Below are 18830 nucleotides of genomic sequence, written 5' to 3'. Positions count from 1 at the left end.
CTTTGTCTTGGAAATGTGGAAGGAAACCTTTGTATATAGGGTGGTGAATAGTTGAGGGTTCTTTCCATGAAAGGTTTTGGAAGAATTCTGGGAAAAAACAACCTGCTGGAGTAACTCAGCAGATAAGATGGCATCTCTGGAGAAGGTGAAGAGGCGACGTTTCCAGTTGGGACAATTCAGTCTGAGTCGGAATTATGGATGTGGAAATGAGGAACTGTGGGTGCTGGTTAATATACAAAAGAACAATGTACTGGAGTAACTCAGCAGGTCAAGCACCATTTCCAGAGATGTTGCCTGACCTGTGAGTTACTCCAACACTATGTCCTTTCATAATTCTGGATATTGGAGGAATCCAAGATGTGGGGACAGCGCTACTGATCTTTCTGTCCTGTGCCTCCTCAACTCTCAGTGAGGCCACACGCAAATTGTAGTAACTACCTTTTATTTCGCTTGGGCAGCATTCAACCCAGTCTGGAATTCTCTGCCTCAGAGGTCAGTTCTCTGGATACTTTCAAGAGAGAGCTAGATAGGGCTCTTAAAGATAGCGGAGTCAGGGGATACGGGGAGAAGACAGGAATGGGGTACTGATTGGAGATGATCAGCCACGATCACATTGAATGGCGGTGCTGGTTCGAAGGGCCGAATGGCCTACTCCTGCACCTATTGTCTATTGATCTCTCTAATGTTAAGCAACCCTTGCATTTCCTCTCTCTGTGCATCTCCATCATCGTCGTGCAACTAGTTTCACAGTCCTGCTTAATTTCCCCTTCGTCAACTCCTCTTCCACAGCCAACAATGGACCATTGTGGGCTCCACCTTTCCCTGATCATCCCTGGTTTGTTTGTTTTTCATGCCTTTCATTCATTTGTCCTTTGTATCTCCCCATGCCTCCACTTTCCCCTCTCAGTCTGATGAATGGTGGCCATAGGAAGAGCAGCCAGGAACGGAGGAGTTAAATGATTCACTCTATGTCCCAACTCTCATGAGAAGTAAAGATCCTGGCACGACTGGGGGAATTCCACTTCCCACGCCCAGACACAGACCAACTGCGCTGCTCTGCTTCCTGCTACTTTCCAAGTCACCCTGCAAAAACCTTTATCCGAACTGCATCACAGAAAGCCCATTATCCCCACCGGATTAGTCCTTCCCCACCAAAATCTAAGGGGGGGGGGATTGAGTTAACAACAGACTAGGGGAGTCAACTTTGAGTTAGTTTCCGCGACTCGGGTAAACTTTGGAGCAACTAGTTTCCGCGCTCTGATTGGGCCAAAGTGCGGGTTGGTCGGGGGCGCCGTCACTCAACCCCGTCACGGCAGTTGGTGGATCACGTTTAAAAGGCGGCGTTTTGTGTCGGGTCCGGTGAGCGGTGACCGCTCGGGACTGAGCCGAGTGACCGGTGACCGCTTGGGACCGGAAGCCGCTGGTCCCGCGGCGCTGGGCATCGCAAACGCTGCACGGAGCCCACGGCCGCCTATACCTGATTGGTTGCGCCACTTGGCAATCACGTCCCGGCGCCTTCTACCATTGGCTGCTCGAGCAGCGCCCGCCCACACCCATCTCTGATTGTTCAGAACGGCCGTCAATCAGGCGAGGGGCGGGTGTTCAATGCGATTGGTGAATCAATCGTCGGCCCGCCCTCTTCCGTCGTCGCAATTGGTGCGAGCGTGCGTCAGTCAAGCCGCACAGTTGCCCGATAGGCGGAGTGACCCGCCACTCCGCCCTCTGGTTGGGCGGGACCTGTCGTTGATTGGCCCTCTCGTAGAGAAAACGCCCCCTCTCCGTATTATCATTGGTGCGGACTGTCCGATAGGCCGTGGCGCCTGTCAGTCACCCGCGTCGGCGGCCGTCCGTCGCGATGCTGGCGTGGGGGCGGGGGGCAAAATGGAGCGGAGGCCGAGCGGAAAGCCGGGTCGCTGAGGGCCGGCGCTAGCGTGCGAGGGGGTGCCCGTGGATGAGCGCGGTCTGAGGGGGAGCGGCGGCGGCAGCGAGCGGCAGGCCTCAGGCCTCGAGCTTCGGGCCGTAGGCCTCAGCTGCAGCCTGGGCTTCGGGCCCGGGCCATGGCCGAGTTCGCGCTGCCGCGGCATAGCGCGGTGGTGGAGCGGCTCCGCAAACGCATTGAGCTGTGCCGCCGCCACCACTCGGAGTGCGAGGTCCGCTACGAACATGCCGCGGCCGAGCGCCTGGAGCTGGAGCGGCAACACAGCCTGGCGCTGCACCAGCGCTGCCTACAGACCAAGAACAAGCGGGCGGCCAAGCAGCGGCCGCAGCCCCCGGCCCCCGCGCCGCCACCTCAGTCACAGCCCGGCTACACCGACAGCCCGCAGCCCGCCGCCGACCAGAGCCGGAGTAGCACCCTGCAGGCGGTGAGTGGCCGCAAGATTCTCCCTATCCCTACCCTGGACATCTGTCAGTCTCTGCGGGTGTACTAATTACCTAGAAGTGGTTAACCACCACAAACTAGTTCACAAACTTGTTGAGCAGCACTAGAACTAGTTCACTGGAACTGGTTAACTTGTTAACAGGAAATGGGACTAGAAACTGGTACCAGTACTTGAACTGGTTCTGGAGACCTGGAATGTTAACACGAGTTTGAACTAGTTAACTAGAACACTTGAACTAGTCAACTCGAATTGGTTAACCAGGACTTAAAGTACTTAATTGGTTCTAGTGAACTGGAACTTGTTAACAGGAACTTGAAACAGTTAACAAGTACTTGAACTAGTTAACTCCCTCCATCAGTTAACTTGTTCAGACCCTAAGTGTCAACTTGGACCAGCTAAATTGTCACTTAGGACACAAAGTGCTGGAGTATCTTGGATTAATTCTGAGTTGCTCAGGGTGACTTGGCTAACTGGCTGATTTACTACAGCACTTTGTTTTGTGTGCAAGAAAACAACATCTGCAGACTCTGGTGTCCCCTCCTAAATAGTCACTTACATAGTTTGTAACTTGTAACTCAAGACTTGTTAGCTGCTTCTAACATTTAATCTTTTTACAATGGCCAAGCAGACTACAAGTTGTACAATGGAGACAGAAGGAACTGCAGATACTGGAATTTGTGGAGGGAATGAGTCTGAGGAAGGGCAGCATCTCTGGAAAGAAGGAATGGGTGACGTTTCGGGTCGAGACACTTCTTCAGACCGAAAACATCACCCATTCCTTCTCTCCAGAGATGATGGTTGTCCCGCTGAGTTACTCCAGCATTTTGTGTCTACCTTAGATTTAAACCAGCAAAGAAAAATACCGGGCAACTTCCTGGAATGAATGGCGCAAGAAATTAGATCTGCATTCTTTTGGGTTCTCTGAATGTGGGGGAATTGTTGAAATGTATTGAGTCCCAGGGGAGCATGACAGGTTAGATATTGAAAATAGACACAAAGTGCTGGAGTAACTCACTGGATCAGGTAGCATCTTTTGGGGGGGAAATGGATGGGTCTTCATTTCAGTATAGGAGTAGATGGGTTTTTCTGCAGTTGTATAGGGCTCTGATAAGACCACATCTGGAGTATTGTGTACAGTTTTGGTATTCACTGGAGTTTAGAAGATGAGGGGGGATCTTATAGAAGCATATAAAATTATAAAAGGACTGGACAAGCTAGATGCAGGAAAAATGTTCCTAATGTTGGGCGAGTCCAGAACCAGGGACCACAGGCTTAGAATAAAGGGGAGGCCATTTAAGAATGGGGTGAGAAAAAACGTTTTCACCCAGAGAGTTGTGAATTTGTGGAATTCCCTGCCATTGAGGGCAGTGGAGGCCAAATCACTGGATGGATTAAGAGAGAGTTAGATAGAGCTCTAGGGGCTAGTGGAATCAAGGGATATGAGGAGAAGGCAGGCACGGGTTATTGATTGGGGACGATCAGTCATGATCGCAATGAATGACGGTGCTGGCTCGAAGGGCCGAATGGCCTCCTCCTGCACCTATTTCCTATGTTTCTATGTGTCGTTTCAGATCCAAACCCTTCTTCAGACTGAGGTCTGAGTCTCCAGTCAGAAGGTCCCGACCCGAAATATCACCCATCCTTTTGTTACTCCAGCATTTTGTGTCTACCTTCGATTTAAACCAGCATCTGCAGTTCTTTCCTACACACAGAGTGTGGGGAATGGTCCTGACTTGAAACGTCCCTCCACAGATGCTGCTTGACCTGAGTTCCTCCAGCACTGTGTTTTATTCGTATGTCTTACAAAGCCTGTCTTTGTTTAACAGTTAAAGATAACTTTGATGCAGTTTAAATCTCTTTGATGCAGTTTACTCAAAATGTAATCGTCCAGATAAAATACTGTTGGAACATGGCAGGTCAGGCAGCATCTGTGGAGAGAATGGACAGAGAACGTTTCGGGTTTGTACCCTTGTATTGAGAAATGGAGGAATCTCTGTGCAAGTCCAAGAATCCTTAGAGGTAGCAGCACGAGTAGAGAGACGATGGTTGAAGAATGAAAAGATTCATTGCCCCAAGGACATCCTTGTGTCAGCATTGTTGTTTAAAATGGTAACTGATTTTGTGTCGGTGCAGATGACCAGGAATCAAAGCTCCATGTGAATGTGTGTTAACTGTGTTTACTTTATGCATATTTGGAGATGCTGCCCCCTTGCTGTGGTGTCTTCTTGTTCCGAATGCAATGCAGTGATCCTTCCTTGCCTTGTTATGCTCTCACCCCCCCCCAACTTAGAAAGAGAGAAGGAACAGTATTCTTGATTGGTACTAGTTTCAAAGATTATGGAGGAAGGCTGGGGAATGAGATTGAGAGGGGAAAATAGACAAGCCTTGCTTGAATGACTTGATGGGCTGAATGGTCTCATTCAGCTCCCATGACGTATGGTCTTGCAGTTCCTCAGATTCACACCTTATCTACTTTTCTGCCTGATCCCTTAATGCTTTGTTCACTAAGTGACCATATATTTTTTAATTTATTTATCTCAACCTTGAATAGAAAACAAAGTGGAGACATGAGAGACTGCACATGCTGGAACCTGGAGCAAAAAGCAAACTGCTGGAGAAACTCGGCAGGACAGGCAGCATCTGGCGAGGGAAATGGACAGGCAACGTTTTGGGTCGGAATGCTTCTTCAGGCTGATGGAGTTCATCATCAGTCTGAAGAAGGGTCCTGACCTGAAAATTCACCTATCCACATTCTCCAGAGATGCTGCCTGACCTGCTGGATTACTCCAACCTTTTGTCTTTTTTTGTAAACCACATTTCCTTGTTTCTACATTCTTCCATAATTTGAACGGCATTGTTTAAAAGGATATTGGAAGACATGACAAGGAAGTTCAAAAGAGAAATGTATGAACATTTGAAAAGTGATAGAGTTTGGGCTGTTGGAAAAATTGCTGTTTCTAAGATCCAGCATAGATTTCTTGAGCCAAATGCCCTCTTTGGACTTTAGAGACCTTGGAGCTATCGCGCGAAAGCACGCCCTTGGGCCCACCGCGTGTGTGCCGACCAATGATCCCCACACACTAGGGACAATTTTACAATGTTATCAAAGCCAATTAACCTAGAAACCTGTACATCTTTGGTTTGTGGGGGGGAAACTGGAGCACCTGAAGGAAACAGGGAGAACGTACAAACTCTGTACAGCTAGCTTCCGTAGTCAGGATCAAACCGGGGTCTCTGGTGCTGTAAGGCAAGAACTCTACTGCTGTGCCACTGTTTTACTCTGTGATTACATGTGAAACTTTTCATAAATTAACTTTAGTCGAAAGTGCTGATTGAATGTGATGTGCACACAAAATGCTTCAGATCTTTTCTCAAGTCTCAATTTAAAATGAATTATTTGGTTTTAATTTCATGCTTGGCCAGTATTATCATCTATATTGGTTTGTGATGAAGGAATAAAATGATTTGTAAATCGTAATTTTCTGAGCAATAATAATTCACCATTTGACACTTGCCCCATCACACTGTCTTGCAAGAGAATGTAAACAATTGTTGAACCACTTCAATTTAATGCTATCTATGTTTTGCATGTGATGCAAGTTCTATTTTTCATTGCTTCTAATAGATTTATACCTTCTATGTTAGTATACGTCGATAGATCCAGTTGAAACACACCTTGGAGACAAGATGCAAGATTTGCCGGGGCTTTGGAGATGACGCCATAGCGAATAGTGTAATAGATTAAATCAGCACACTTAAATTGAACTCCAAACCTAACATTTTATCCCAGTTGGTCAAATTTTAGACATGAGACTGCAGGTACTGGAATCTTGTGCAAAACAAAGTGCTGGAGGAACGCAGCAGGTCAGGAAGCATTTGGGGAGGTAATGAAAAGGGTCAGGACCTTTCTTCAGACCAATCTTTGAGTTCATATCAAATTTGAGGTACACCAAATGCTCAGGGAAAAGAGGGTTGGAAACAAAATGTTTTACTGACGGAATAGTTTCTTATTTGGTAGTTCCAGTTTGCACTTTGACACATTTTGCTATGAATGGAATGAAGATTCTTTGAAAAGAAACATCTGGCAGGAGTTTGTGCTGTGAAGCCTTTGCGAGAAACTTGAAATGGAGAGTAGAATGAACCCAAAACAATACTGACGCAAATATGATCAGTGAGAGTAAAAATGGTCCCATGAAAATGTTTTGGCAGATCCCTTTTTCCTGTTTATGAATATTTGTATTGCAAACCATGTGGAAATGTTTCATCTATTAAAGATGATTAGTTTAGAGATACAGTGTGGAAACAGGCCCTTCAGCCCAACGAGTCTCCGCTGACCATTGATCACCCATTCACACTAGTTCTGTTATCCCACTTTCTCATCCACTTGGTAGAAGGCATTTTCCAGACTCCCTACCGACCCGCATGTCTTTGGATGTGGAAGGAAACCGGAGCATCCGGAGAAAACCCATACGGTCACATGGAGAACATGGAAATTCCACACAGGTAGCACCCGAGGTCTTGATCGAACCTGGGTCTCTGGAACTGTGAGGCAGCAACCCCACAGGCTGCACCACTGCGTCATTGTGATATCACGGTATGATTGTATTTGGGTGGAATCTTTGTTGTGGCCACTCCTCAGCTGTGGAAATGAAACTCCCAGCAGAAGCAAATATTTCTCCACTCGTGTTGTGTCTGAGTACTGTTCAAACCAGATAAAGCATTACATGCAGCTCACAGGGCTGTTGCAGTGAGAACTGTGGAGTAGTTAAGTGAATGAATTGAGTGTCTTGGACAAGAAGTTGATAGTTTTTGCTTTAACTGTATTTTTTATCTTTTTATGACTACAGTTAATTAGATTTTAATAAGATGAAGCACAGTTCCTATAGTGATGCGAAAAATTAACTAAGCATCACAGAAAAATGCATTGGCTAAATAGAGTCACAGAGTATACAGCGCAGAAAAAGGCCAACCCGTCAATGCTGACCTTGATGCCCATCTAAGCTCATCCCATTTCCCCATAAACATCTCCTATTTGTCTGACTGTGTCACATCAGTTAAAATGGTTGGTGCCGTTGTTTGTAACAAAGTGAATATGGTACACCTGGGAAACAAAATACATTGCCCAAAATGCTCACCGTGGCCGTCAGCATCTTCGGAGAGAGTACTGTGGCCTGAACAGTCGTGAAATTGAAACAACTCTTTCTTTTGCAGCAGCTTCTGTTTTGAAAGCAATAAATAACGTCTAAGGCGGCACGGTGGCACAGCGATAGAGTTGCTGCCATACGGCGCCAGAGACCAGAGTTCGATCCTGACTACGGGTGCCATCTGTATGGTTTGTACGTTTTCCCTGTGACCGCGTGGGTTTTCTCGGGGTGCTCCGTTTTCCGTCCACACACCAAAGACGTGCAGATTTGCAGGTTAATTAGCTTTGGTAAAAATTGTTACTCGTCCCTAGTATGTAGGATAGTACTAGTGCAAGGGGGTGATCATTGTTGGGCGGGCCGAAGGGCCTGTTTCCACGTTGTATCTCTAAAGTCTAAAGTAAATCTGTAGGCTGACTTAATGGTACTCGGTGTCCATTAGTTTTCAAACGCGTTCTCTGGTTAAGGGTGTGTATTTTCAGAATACTTAGACAGATGAGTATTTTGTTTACAAGATCAGAAAATCGGCATTCTCAGTGTCAGATTCAGATTCACTTTTAATTGTCATTGTCAGTGTACAGTACAGAGACAACAAAATGCATTTAGCATCTCCCTTGAAGAGCGACATAGCAAACGATTTGAATAAAAAATAAATAATAAGTGTCCGGGGGGGGGGGGTGATTGGCAGTCACCGAGGTACGTTGTTTAGTAGAGTGACAGCCGCCGGAAAGAAGCTGTTTGGTACCTGCTTTCTGACGGAGAGACCTGTAGCGCCTCCCAGATGGTAGGAGGGTAAGCAGTCCATGGTTGGGGTGAGAGCAGTCCTTGGCGATGCTGATTGCAATCCGCAGACAGCGCTTGCCACAGACTCAATGGAGGGGAGCGTTGCAACCGTTGATGCTACAGATAAGCTTTCACCACCCTCTGAAGGGCCTTCCGGTCGGAGACCTCTGAGCAGTTGATCAAAAGATACTGTGATGCAGTTGGTAAGGATGCTCTCGATGTTGCAGCGGTAGAAATTCAGGGGGATCTGAGAAAAGACAGATGGACCTTCTTCAATCTCCAGTGCAGGAAGAGACGCTGATGAGCCTTCTTGAGTTTAAAACTAGAGTAACATGTATACTGATGAAGAAAAACAGACAACTCCTTTTAAGATCCTTTTTTTGGCATGATGGGAGGGAGGAATGCACGGGTGAGGGTGCCCTGTTTGTTCACTCAAGGAGAGTGGTACTTTCTGAGGAGTGAGTTCTCCATGTTGCCTTGCTGGGCTTGGTAAAGGGGAAAATTGATGATCCATTGCAATAGAGTTTGGCAGCCAAAACAGTAATTAAACAGGTTGCAACTCGTTATGCTACAGATAAGCTACAGTCTGATGAAGGGAAATTAAAGTCAGATCTCTGTTGATGATCAAAAGATACAGAGAAAACAATGGCGCCTGACATGTTAACATCAATTACAAAGTTTGGAGGGGGAATAGAAAAGAAAAGGGAATAATAGGGAGTGCAGGAAATGTCTAGAGTTTACTTTAGTTTATTGTCATGTGTATAGTGAAAAGCTTTTTTTGTTGCGTGCTAATAGGCCGTGGGTCGAGCATGGAATAGGTGTCTAGAATTTAACTTTTGTGACCCATGTCTGGTATCTACTTGAAATTTGGCACAGATTTAGATAAAATATAATTGAGAAGGAATTTTCATCAGTGCCAAATGTTGCACACTAATTAATTAAGCCCTCTCTCTCTCTCCCCCTCTGCCATCTCTCTCCCTGCCCTCTCTCTCTCTCTCTCTCTCTCCCCTCTCTCTCTCTACTCTCTCTCTCTCTCTCTCTCTCTCTCTCTAATCTCTCTCTCTCTCTCTCTCCCCCTCTGCTCTTCCTCTCTCTCTCCCTCTGCCCTCTCTCTCTCCCCCTGCCCTCTCTCTCCCTCTCTCTCCCCCCTCTCTCTCTCCCTCTCTCTCCTCCCTCTCTCTCTCCCCTCCCTCCCTCTCTCTCCCTCTCTCTCTCTCTCTCTCTCCCTCTCTCCCCCTCTCTCTCTCTCTCCCTCTCTCTCTATCACGCTCACGTCTTTCTCTCTCTTTCTCACTCTCTCCCTCTCTCTCCCTCCCTCCCTCTCTCTCTCCCCCTCTCCTCTCCTCTCTCCCTCCCTCTCCTCTCTCTCCCTCCCTGTCCCTCTCTCTCTCCCTCCCTGTCCTCTCTCTCTCTCCCTCCCTGTCCTCTCTCTCTCTCCCTCCCTGTCCTCTCTCTCTCTCCTCCCTCCCTCTCTCTCTCTCCTCCCTCCCTGTCTCTCTCTCCTCCCTCCCTGTCCTCTCTCTCTCCCTCCCTGTCCTCTCTCTCTCTCTCCCTCCCTGTCCTCTCTCTCTCCCTCCCTGTCCTCTCTCTCTCCCTCCCTGTCCCCTATCCTCTCTCTCTCTCCCCCTGTCCTCTCTCCCCCCTCCCTGTCTCTCTCTCCCCCTCCCTCCCTGTCCCTCTCCCCCCCCCCTCCCCTGTCCCTCTCCTCTCCTCCCCTCCTCCCTGTCCTCTCCCTCTTCCCCCCCCTCCCTGTCCTCTGTCCGCTCTCCCTCCCCTCCCTGTCCCCTCTCTCTCCCTCCCTGTCCCCTCTCTCTCCCCGCTCTCCCTCCCTGTCCCTCTCCCTCTCTCTCCCCCCCTCTCTCTCTCTCTCTCCCCCCTCTCCCTCTCCTCCCTCTCCCTCTCCCCTCCCCTCTCCCTCTCTCCCCTCTCTCCCCTCCTCCCCCCTCTGACCTCTCTCTCTCTTTCTCCCCTCTGACCTCTCCCCCTCTGACCTCTCCCCCCCTCTGCTCTCTCTCTCTCTCTCTCTTCGCGCTCTCGCTCTCTCTCCCTCCCCCCCCCACCCCCCCCAGAGTGCTCGCTGCCTAGCTGCCATGAAACAACGCACATGATTGGTCAATTGGCGTCTGACTCAATGTCAAACGTGCATTGATTAGACAATCAGCACTTGAAAAATTGGAGGTTTTGCAAATATTTTCAAAATATGTGCAGGTTTTGGTCTTGACAAGTTTCAGGTATGATTTCTGTAATATTTTTACACAATATGTCATGAATACAGGTTAATACGTGATTTGGGTCACAAAATGAAACGAAAAAGCACCTCGGCCCATGGTCTATAACTAGTCATCAGAAATTACATAATACATAATTACAATTAATCCATTTACAGTGTATAGATACATGATAAGGGAATAACGTTATCAGAGTAGACAGCAGTTCAGCATTATTCTCTGGTTATGGTAGGTTGATTCAGTTGCCTAATTACAGCTGGGAGGGAACTGCCCCGAATCTGGTGGTGTGCGTTTGTTTGCACACTTCTATACCTTTTGCCCAGGTGCGACGTGTCCTTGATTATGCTGCTGGCCTTGCCGAGGCAGTGTGAGATGTAAATGGAGCCAATAGAAGGGAAGTTGGTTCATGTGATGGTGTGGGCCGCATCCACAATTCACTGCAATTTCTTGCGGTCTTGGATGGAGCTGTTCCCAAACCAGGCTGTGATGCATCCTGATAAAATGCTTTCTATGGTGCATCTGTAGAAGTTGGTGAGAGTTGTAGGGGACATGCCAAACATCCTAAGTCTTCTAAGGAAGTAGAGGCATTGGTGTGCTTTCTTGGTCGTTGCATCAATATGGTTGGTCCAGGAGAAGTTGTTAGTGATATTAACTCCTAGGAATGTGACGTTTTCAATCATCTCTACGTGCGTGAACATGAAAAAGGTTGTGAAAGGAGGGGTGTGGACCATCGGATCAATAAAGGAAATGTTCAAAGGGAGCAGAAGGCATGGCTGAGGATCTGAACAAGTACTTTTCCTTGTTAAAGATAGATGTAGATGTCACAGACAGAACCTCAACAAAGAAAGACAAGACCCTTAATCAGCTTAAAATTGAATGATGGGGTAATCATAGAGTTGTAGTCGTACAGCACGGGAACTGGCGCATTAGCCCAACTTGCCCATGCTGACCAAAATGGCCCATCTACACTAGTCTAGTTTTAGACTCCCCTACCCTAAGAAAAGGACTGACTATCTACCTTATCTATGACCATAATAGTATGTACCTCTATAAGGACACTCCTCGGCCTACCTGCTAAGGAAAAATTCTAGCCTATCCAATACTCTCCCTATAACTCAAGCCCTTCCTGATCTGGTACTAGGAAAGGCAAATAAATGGCATTTTAGACAATAGACAATATGTGCAGGAGTAGGCCATTCGGCCCTTCGAGCCAGCACCGCCATTCAATGTGATTTTGGACTTAACTGCAAACATGTTGGAGATTAGAAATAGGAAAGTAATGTTATATTTATACAAAGTGTTGGTGAAGCCTCTCTGGGTCCACTGTGCAGTTTTGGTCACTTGTTTCAGAACAGATATATTGCCATTGGAGGAAGTCCAAAGAAAACAGGAAGTCCAAAGGTACAGGATACTGAGTTGGATGATCAGCCATGATCATACTGAATGGCGGTGCAGGCTCGAAGGGCCGAATGGCCTACTCCTGCACCTATTTTCTATGTTTCTAAAAACACCGGGCAACTTCCTGAATGAATGACTGAAGAAATTAGATCTGCATTCTTTTGGGTTCTCTGAACAAGGGGGAATTGTTGAAATATATTGGGTCTCAAGGGAGCATAACAGGTTAGGTGCTGAAAATAGACACAAAGTGCTGGAGTAACTCACCAGGTAGCATCTCTGGAGAAAAAGGATGGGTGTTGTTTCAGATCCAAACCCTTCTTCAGACCGAGGTCTGAGTCTCCAGTCAGAAGAAAGGTCCCAACCCGAAATGTCACCCATCCTTTTTTTTCCAGAGATGCCACCTAACCCGCTGAGTTACTATAGCACTTTGTGTCTATCTTCGATATAAACCAGCATCTGTAGTTCCTTTCTACACAGGTTAGAGGTTGAGATGTACTCACTTGTTACAGAGTCCCGAATTAGGGAAATAGTTAAAAGAAATGTCGGTGATCATTTAAATGTGGAGTAATTTCTTCTCGCAGATGATGATTCTCTATCTTGGAGATATGATCAAGGAGCAGATACATTTTGGAAGGTTTGCGGCTTTGAAGGACCTTGGGAACTGGCATACAAGCAGTTGAGGCTAGGGGCAGATCAGCCATGGTGATATTGAACACTGGGGCAGGGTTGATGGGCTGAATCAAAGATCTTATAGCTTCGCTACAAGATCTTTGGGCTGAATTGCCTATTCCTATTTGTCGGAAGGAACTGCAGATGCTGGTTTGCACCAAAGATAGACGCAAAATGCTGGAGTAACTCAGCGGGTCAGGCAGCATCTCTGGAACTCCAGCATTTTGTGTCTATCTTCGATGCCTATTCCTATGTGTATCTGGAGGATTGTTTAAAAGAAGGAAAGCATCGAGACTCAGTGAATCTTTTTCAGATTGGGAGCCTGTTGCTGATAGCGTGCTACAAGGATCAATACTTTGGATATTTATAACCTATTACTAGATCAGGTGTGGACCCGTTGGGCCCGTCCCCAAGGCAATATTCCACCACTGACCCGTAGCCCCCAACTGAGCAGGCGCGACTGAGGGGTTCCCGTTGTGACGCCAGAGATCCCCATTGTCACACGAGTCACGGCAACCCTCCCCCAACTGAGCCTCGCCATCCTTCTTCCTACCCCTATCCTCCTCCATTCCCCCTCATCCCCCAGCACTTCCCCTCCTCTTCACCCTCCCTCTTCTTTTCCCTCTCCTCCTCCCCTCCCACACTCCCTCCCTTTCCTTTCCCCTACCCTCAGTCACTTGCTCCCTCCATAACCTCTCTCGTCTCCATACCCCCTTCCTCTCCCTCTATCTTCCCTGCTCCCCCACTCCTCCCCATCCTACTCTCCCTCCTCACCTTCCCCACTAAACTCTCCCTCTATCCCCTCCCTCTAAACTCTCCCACTATCCCCTTCCTCTCCCACCCCCCCCCACCCCGCCTCCCCATATCACCCTCCTCCCCCGTACTCTCTCTTCACCTCCCCCTTTCCCCTCCCTAACCCCCACCTATCCCTCTATTCCACCTGCTCCACCCCCCCCCCCCCCCCCCCCCCCCCCCCCCCCATCCACAATGAAAATCCCGATGTTTTTTTTGAATGAAATCGCATTTTTTCTTTAAAATAACCTAAACACAGTTAGCTGTTAATGAAAATGGAAGAATTGGATTAAAATTGATTTTTTTTGTTGTTGAAAATCACGATTTTGTTATGTAAAGAGATTCGGGATCCCATTGTGACATCGAACGCAGGGCAAGTGGAAAAGTGGTTTGAAAAATGATTTTTGTAAAGTTTTAAATGCCAATAACTTGTAAAATATACCTATTCACAGTTTGTAGTGTTCATTAGCATGATAGTAGTGGGGAAGAAGCTGCACCTGAACCTGGATGTTACAGTTTCAGGCTCCTGTACCTTCTTCCTGATGGCAGGAGTGAAATGAGAGCATGGCCATTATGGTGTAGGTCTCTGATGATGTTGGCTGCATGTTTGAGGCAGAAACTCTTGTGGATAGAACCCTTCAATGGTGGGGAGGTCAGTACCCATGATGGAACGGGCAGTGTTCACCACTTTGTGCCATCTTCTTAGTTCTTGGTTACAGAGAAGACGTTTGTTTTCAGTGAGATTGTATTGTAGTGCAAGAGGTGGTGGGATTAGAGTATAAAGTAAGGAAATCTTGCTGCATTTGTAGAAGCTGTTGGTGAGGTATCAATGCTTACAGTGCTGTTTGGTCTGAGTAATATACTTGTGGTGGTCCAATGAAAATTCACTATAGATGTCCACCCATCTGTCTATCAAAACACCCCCTCACCTATTTCCTGCCACACTTTGCCCTACCCCTCCTCTTTTCCAGCTTTCTTCCCCACCCCCTCCCTCCCTCCCTCCCTCCCAGCCTACATTCAGTCTGAAGAAGGATCCTAACCTGGATTGAAAACATAGCAAAGCAAGATGCAAGGAAAGACAGAATATGCTGGAGTAACTAAGAAGGAAGGTAGTATCTCTCGAGAACAGGGGTAATTCAGATTAGGACCCATATTGAGATCTCTTGAATTTCCTATCATACCAACAGCCCCTTGTCCAAGAGATAGAATGCAATTGTCTTATTAATGGACCAGACTCACTTGCACAAGGAGAGAGTTAACTGACATTGAAGAGATAGATTGCTGATGATGTTTGTCTTATTAACCTCGGTGACTGCCAATCACCACCCCCCCCCCCCCCCCGGACACTTATTATTATTTATTCAAATCGTTTGCTATGTCGCTCTTCCAGGGAGATTCTAAATGCATTTTGTTGTCTCTGTACTGTACACTGACAATGACAATTAAAATTGAATCTGAATCTGAATCTGAAAGGTTCAACAGTGGCTGATCAATGCCTAGCATTTAAAGAAATGATCCTTATTTGAAGAAAATAAAAACCCTCTCTGGGGCGAACATCATCCATGACTAAATTAGAGAAATTAAAAATAATAATACATCAATCATCTTATAAATTGCCAAAGATAGGATTTTAAAACTCTGTTAAAGGGGATGAGGAGATTGACCAAAGAAAGACAATATGAGATTAAACTGGCCTTTAAATATTGTCAGTAGGTTCAAAGGAAAATGACCAGCCAGGGCAAGTATGGATTTCTTGCAGGTAGATGGGAGCGTTTTATTTTGTGTCAGAAGGGTATAGTCGAGGAATGAAATGGCAGTCCGGTTATTAAGCTTGTGAACATAGGAACATCTCTGAGCTGGAGACAGCTGTGCAGCCAAAACAGCAGCTGCCATTATACTCAACAGGTGATGATGAGGGCGACCATGGCATCCAGGCAGGTTACCAACACTTCGGGCAGGTACTGGCAGTCTCCATTCAATGTGCTGGTGGTCTTGGTGGTTGCTCCACACTACCCTCATAAGGCTGATTCTCCACATCGGTCATTGGGGCAGCTCATTGTTTACCAAGAGCATGCATCTGGCACAGCAGCAGGAAAGAGTAGGCAGTCCAGTGCAGCAGTGCTATCGGTAACACACCTCTCTGTACACAATACTGTAATAGCCCATGGTTGAGGGTTTTTAGTTTAGATTATTGTCATGTACCGACGTACAGTGAAAAGCTGCTTGTTGCGTCAGCGGAAAGCCGATACATTATTACAATCAAGCAAGTTGATGCCTTGATTTACTGCAGTTCTGCTGGGACGTTGTGTTTGAAATCCCAGGATTTTAACCTCCTGATGGTAGGATGACGGCAAACAATATATTTTCAAATCGGGGCTTTTGGCTGTAAGGCTGTGCTCCCATGTGCCTGTTTCCTTTATCTTGCTCGTGGTTGAGATTGGCGATGCTGCAGATAAAGTCTTAAGTACCTGTGACTGATGTTGTAGACGGTAACCTGCAGCCACTGGTTGAAGAAGTGACTATTCAGAATGGTCTAATGTTGTGACATCACATTTACTGCCATCTAGTGCTGTCAAACTATACTTGCATTGCTAGTGGTATTCTTTTGTATGGGTGGGAAGGGACTGCAGATGCTGGTTTACACTAAAGATAGACACAAAATACTGGAGTAGCTCAGTCAGGCAGCATCTCTAAAGAAAATGAATAGGTGCCGTTTTGAGTTGAGTCTGAATGGTCTTGAAACCCTCTGAGTTTCTCCAGCACTTTGTGTCTACCTTCTTTTGTATGGGGATAGCTTAATTTATCTATATCCGGGAGATTTGAAAAAGGTACTTTTTGGTAGAGTGGGTGTTCTTTTAGATATAGATAGGGTGAATGCAGAGTCTTTTTTCCCAAAGTAAGGGGATCAAGAACCAGAGGACAGAGGTTTTAAGATGAAAGGGGAAAGATTTAATGCTAACAGGGGGGTAATATTTTTCACACAGAGGGTGGTGGGTGTATGGAAAGAACTGCCAGAAGAAGTAGCTGAGGCAGGTACTATATCATCATTTAAAAGACACTTGGATAGGTATGTCGATAGGAATGATTTAGAGGGATATGAACCAAACCGGAAAATGGGACTGGCTCGGCTGGGTCTGCATTGATGAGTTGGGTCAAAGAGCTTGTGCTGTATGACTACATTCTCTGTAGACAATGCAGGGTAGAATTATTGGTCTGTTTGTTTCAGATCACAGATCTGTCATGTCAGGAGAGATAGAGATGTCAAGGTCTGTTCAAGAGTTTAGGCGCATGAGTAACATTATTAAAATGTACAGTATTCTGATAGGGTAGGTGTGGGAAGGATGTTTCTTCAGACTGGAACCTACAACTTGGAGTCAATCTCGGAATAAGGGTTAGGTTATGTGAATGTGAATTTCTCTCATACAGATATGAATCTATGGGATTCTGTCCTGGAGAGTTTGATTGCATTCAATACTAAGGACAGTAGATTTTTGGATGTTCAATAAATTGAAAGATAGAAGGCTACGGTAGGAAAATAGTGCTGAGATGGAAGGTAACCATGATCTTGCTGAATGGTGGAACAGGCTTGAAGAGCTGAATAAGTCTATATTACTCTCATTTCTCATGTTCAAACCCTCGCCGTAAAGCTTTAGCTAGAATGGAACTGCCCAAGTTACATTTTGGTGTTGGGTTGGGTACACAGCATCTATTAAAAGATTACACAATTTGATGTGAATGTGAAATGACACACACCACAAGCCTGGTGAGTGTGCTTCCTCCCGATCAGCTCAGCAAAGCAAAAGCATTGCATTGAATCGGCCTGGGCTTCACTGCTGACCTACATTGCACGACTTGGGTGTTTCCCCAGAAATTATTTTATGCAATATGAGGAAATGACTTGAATCCCTCCATTTTGAAAATATTGCAGGATAAAATTCATTTAATTTTAAGTAGGAAAAGAAAAAGAGAAAATCGATCTCTTTCATAACCACATCCCAAAGTACTTATGACATTGTTTTGAAGTGTGGCATGACAAATTGTGCCATGAGAGCGACTATAATTTCTGGTGTTGGTGAAGTTTGAATATTGTACCCCTTCGATCCTGACCCCGGGTGCTATCTGGAGTTTGTTCGTTCCACGTGGGTTTCCTCCATGTGCTCTGGTTTCCTCCCACATCCCAAAGACGTGCGGGCCTATCGGTTAATTGCCTTTTGGTAAATTACCCCCAATGTGTAGGGAGTGGATGGTAAAAGTGGGATAACATAGAGCTAGTATGAACGGGTGATCGATGGTCAGTGTGGACTCAATGGGCCAAAAGGCCTGTTTCAATGCTGGATCTCTAAACTAAACTAACCTTAACTAAAAAAGACTGAACACAGTGGGAGTGGAACAGGTCACTGGAAGATTGTGTTGTTTTGTAATTAATTTATTAGCCAAGTATGTAAAGACATGTAAGGCATTTGATTTGCCACACAGTCATACCAAAAAAGCAACAAGACACACAACAACTACATAAACATTAACATAAACATCCAGCACAGCGCAGTGTGATGGAAGGCAATAACGTATTATCTTCTTCCCTCCTTTTCTCCTGCAGTCGGGGCAGTCGAACCATCCGCAGGCAGGACGGTCGAACCTCCCACACGGGGCGTTCGAAATTCCTGCAGCTTGGAGCTCCCATAGTCGGTCCCTCCCTAACCAAGGGACCGTGAGCTCCACGACGTTAAGTCTGCAGGCTCCTGTGGCTGGAGCTCCTGAAGTCGATCCCTGACAAAGGGATTGCAAGCTCCACGATGTTAAGCCCGAAGGCTCCTGCGGTTGGTGACCCCAAAGTCAATCCCCAGTAAGAGGCCGCCAGCTCCTCGATGTTAGTCCGCAGTTAGAACGGAGATACGATACCGAAAAGTCTCATCTCCGTCGAGGAAAGAGATAAAATAAAGTTTCCCCCACCCCCCACATAATACAAAACTAAAGATACATCAATACATACATTTAACAACAGACTAAAAACAAAAGGGAAGAAAAGAACAAGATAGACCTTGGCGAGGCTGCCATCGTACGGCGCCACCTGATGGAATAACTGGAGTGACTCTGTTGTGCTAAGATTGCAGATCTCCCAATGTACATTTGGTTTCATGTTTGGAGTCTTCTCTACAGTGCAGCCAGGGTGACCCCCAAACCTCCAGTCACCCGTCATTCTAATTCTTTGTCCCACTCCTACTTTTGACTGCAGTCTGGGGCTTTGTCGGAAAAGTGTCACAGATCAGTTAGCGTGACACAGCGGTAGAGTTGCTGCCTCACTCCAACGATCAAGGTTCGAACCTGACTACGGGTGATGGCTGTATGGCGATGGTACGTTCTCCCTGAGACCGTGTGTGTTTTCTCCAGGTGCTCCAGTTTCTTCCCACGCCCCCAAAGACGTACAGATTTGTAGTTTA

At 46.5% G+C, this 18830-nt stretch overlaps 1 protein-coding gene across 1 annotated transcript in view; it reads left to right on the top strand.

The window, feature by feature from the left end:
- The first annotated feature begins 1855 nt into the window (after nt 1-1855).
- The window catches only part of maml1 (mastermind-like transcriptional coactivator 1), a 49842-nt gene continuing 32867 nt past the window's right edge, over nt 1856-18830 (top strand). The window contains exon 1 of the mRNA XM_055642843.1: nt 1856-2363. Within this exon, the coding sequence (XP_055498818.1) occupies nt 2058-2363 (306 nt within the window). The 5' untranslated portion in view covers nt 1856-2057. The remainder of the gene's footprint in view (nt 2364-18830) is intronic.

Source organism: Leucoraja erinacea, chromosome 11 (genome assembly GCF_028641065.1).
Source record: "Leucoraja erinacea ecotype New England chromosome 11, Leri_hhj_1, whole genome shotgun sequence".
Lineage (NCBI taxonomy): Eukaryota > Metazoa > Chordata > Chondrichthyes > Rajiformes > Rajidae > Leucoraja > Leucoraja erinaceus.
Note: the sequence above shows the minus strand (reverse complement) of the source record. Positions and strands in the feature narration are given on the sequence as shown.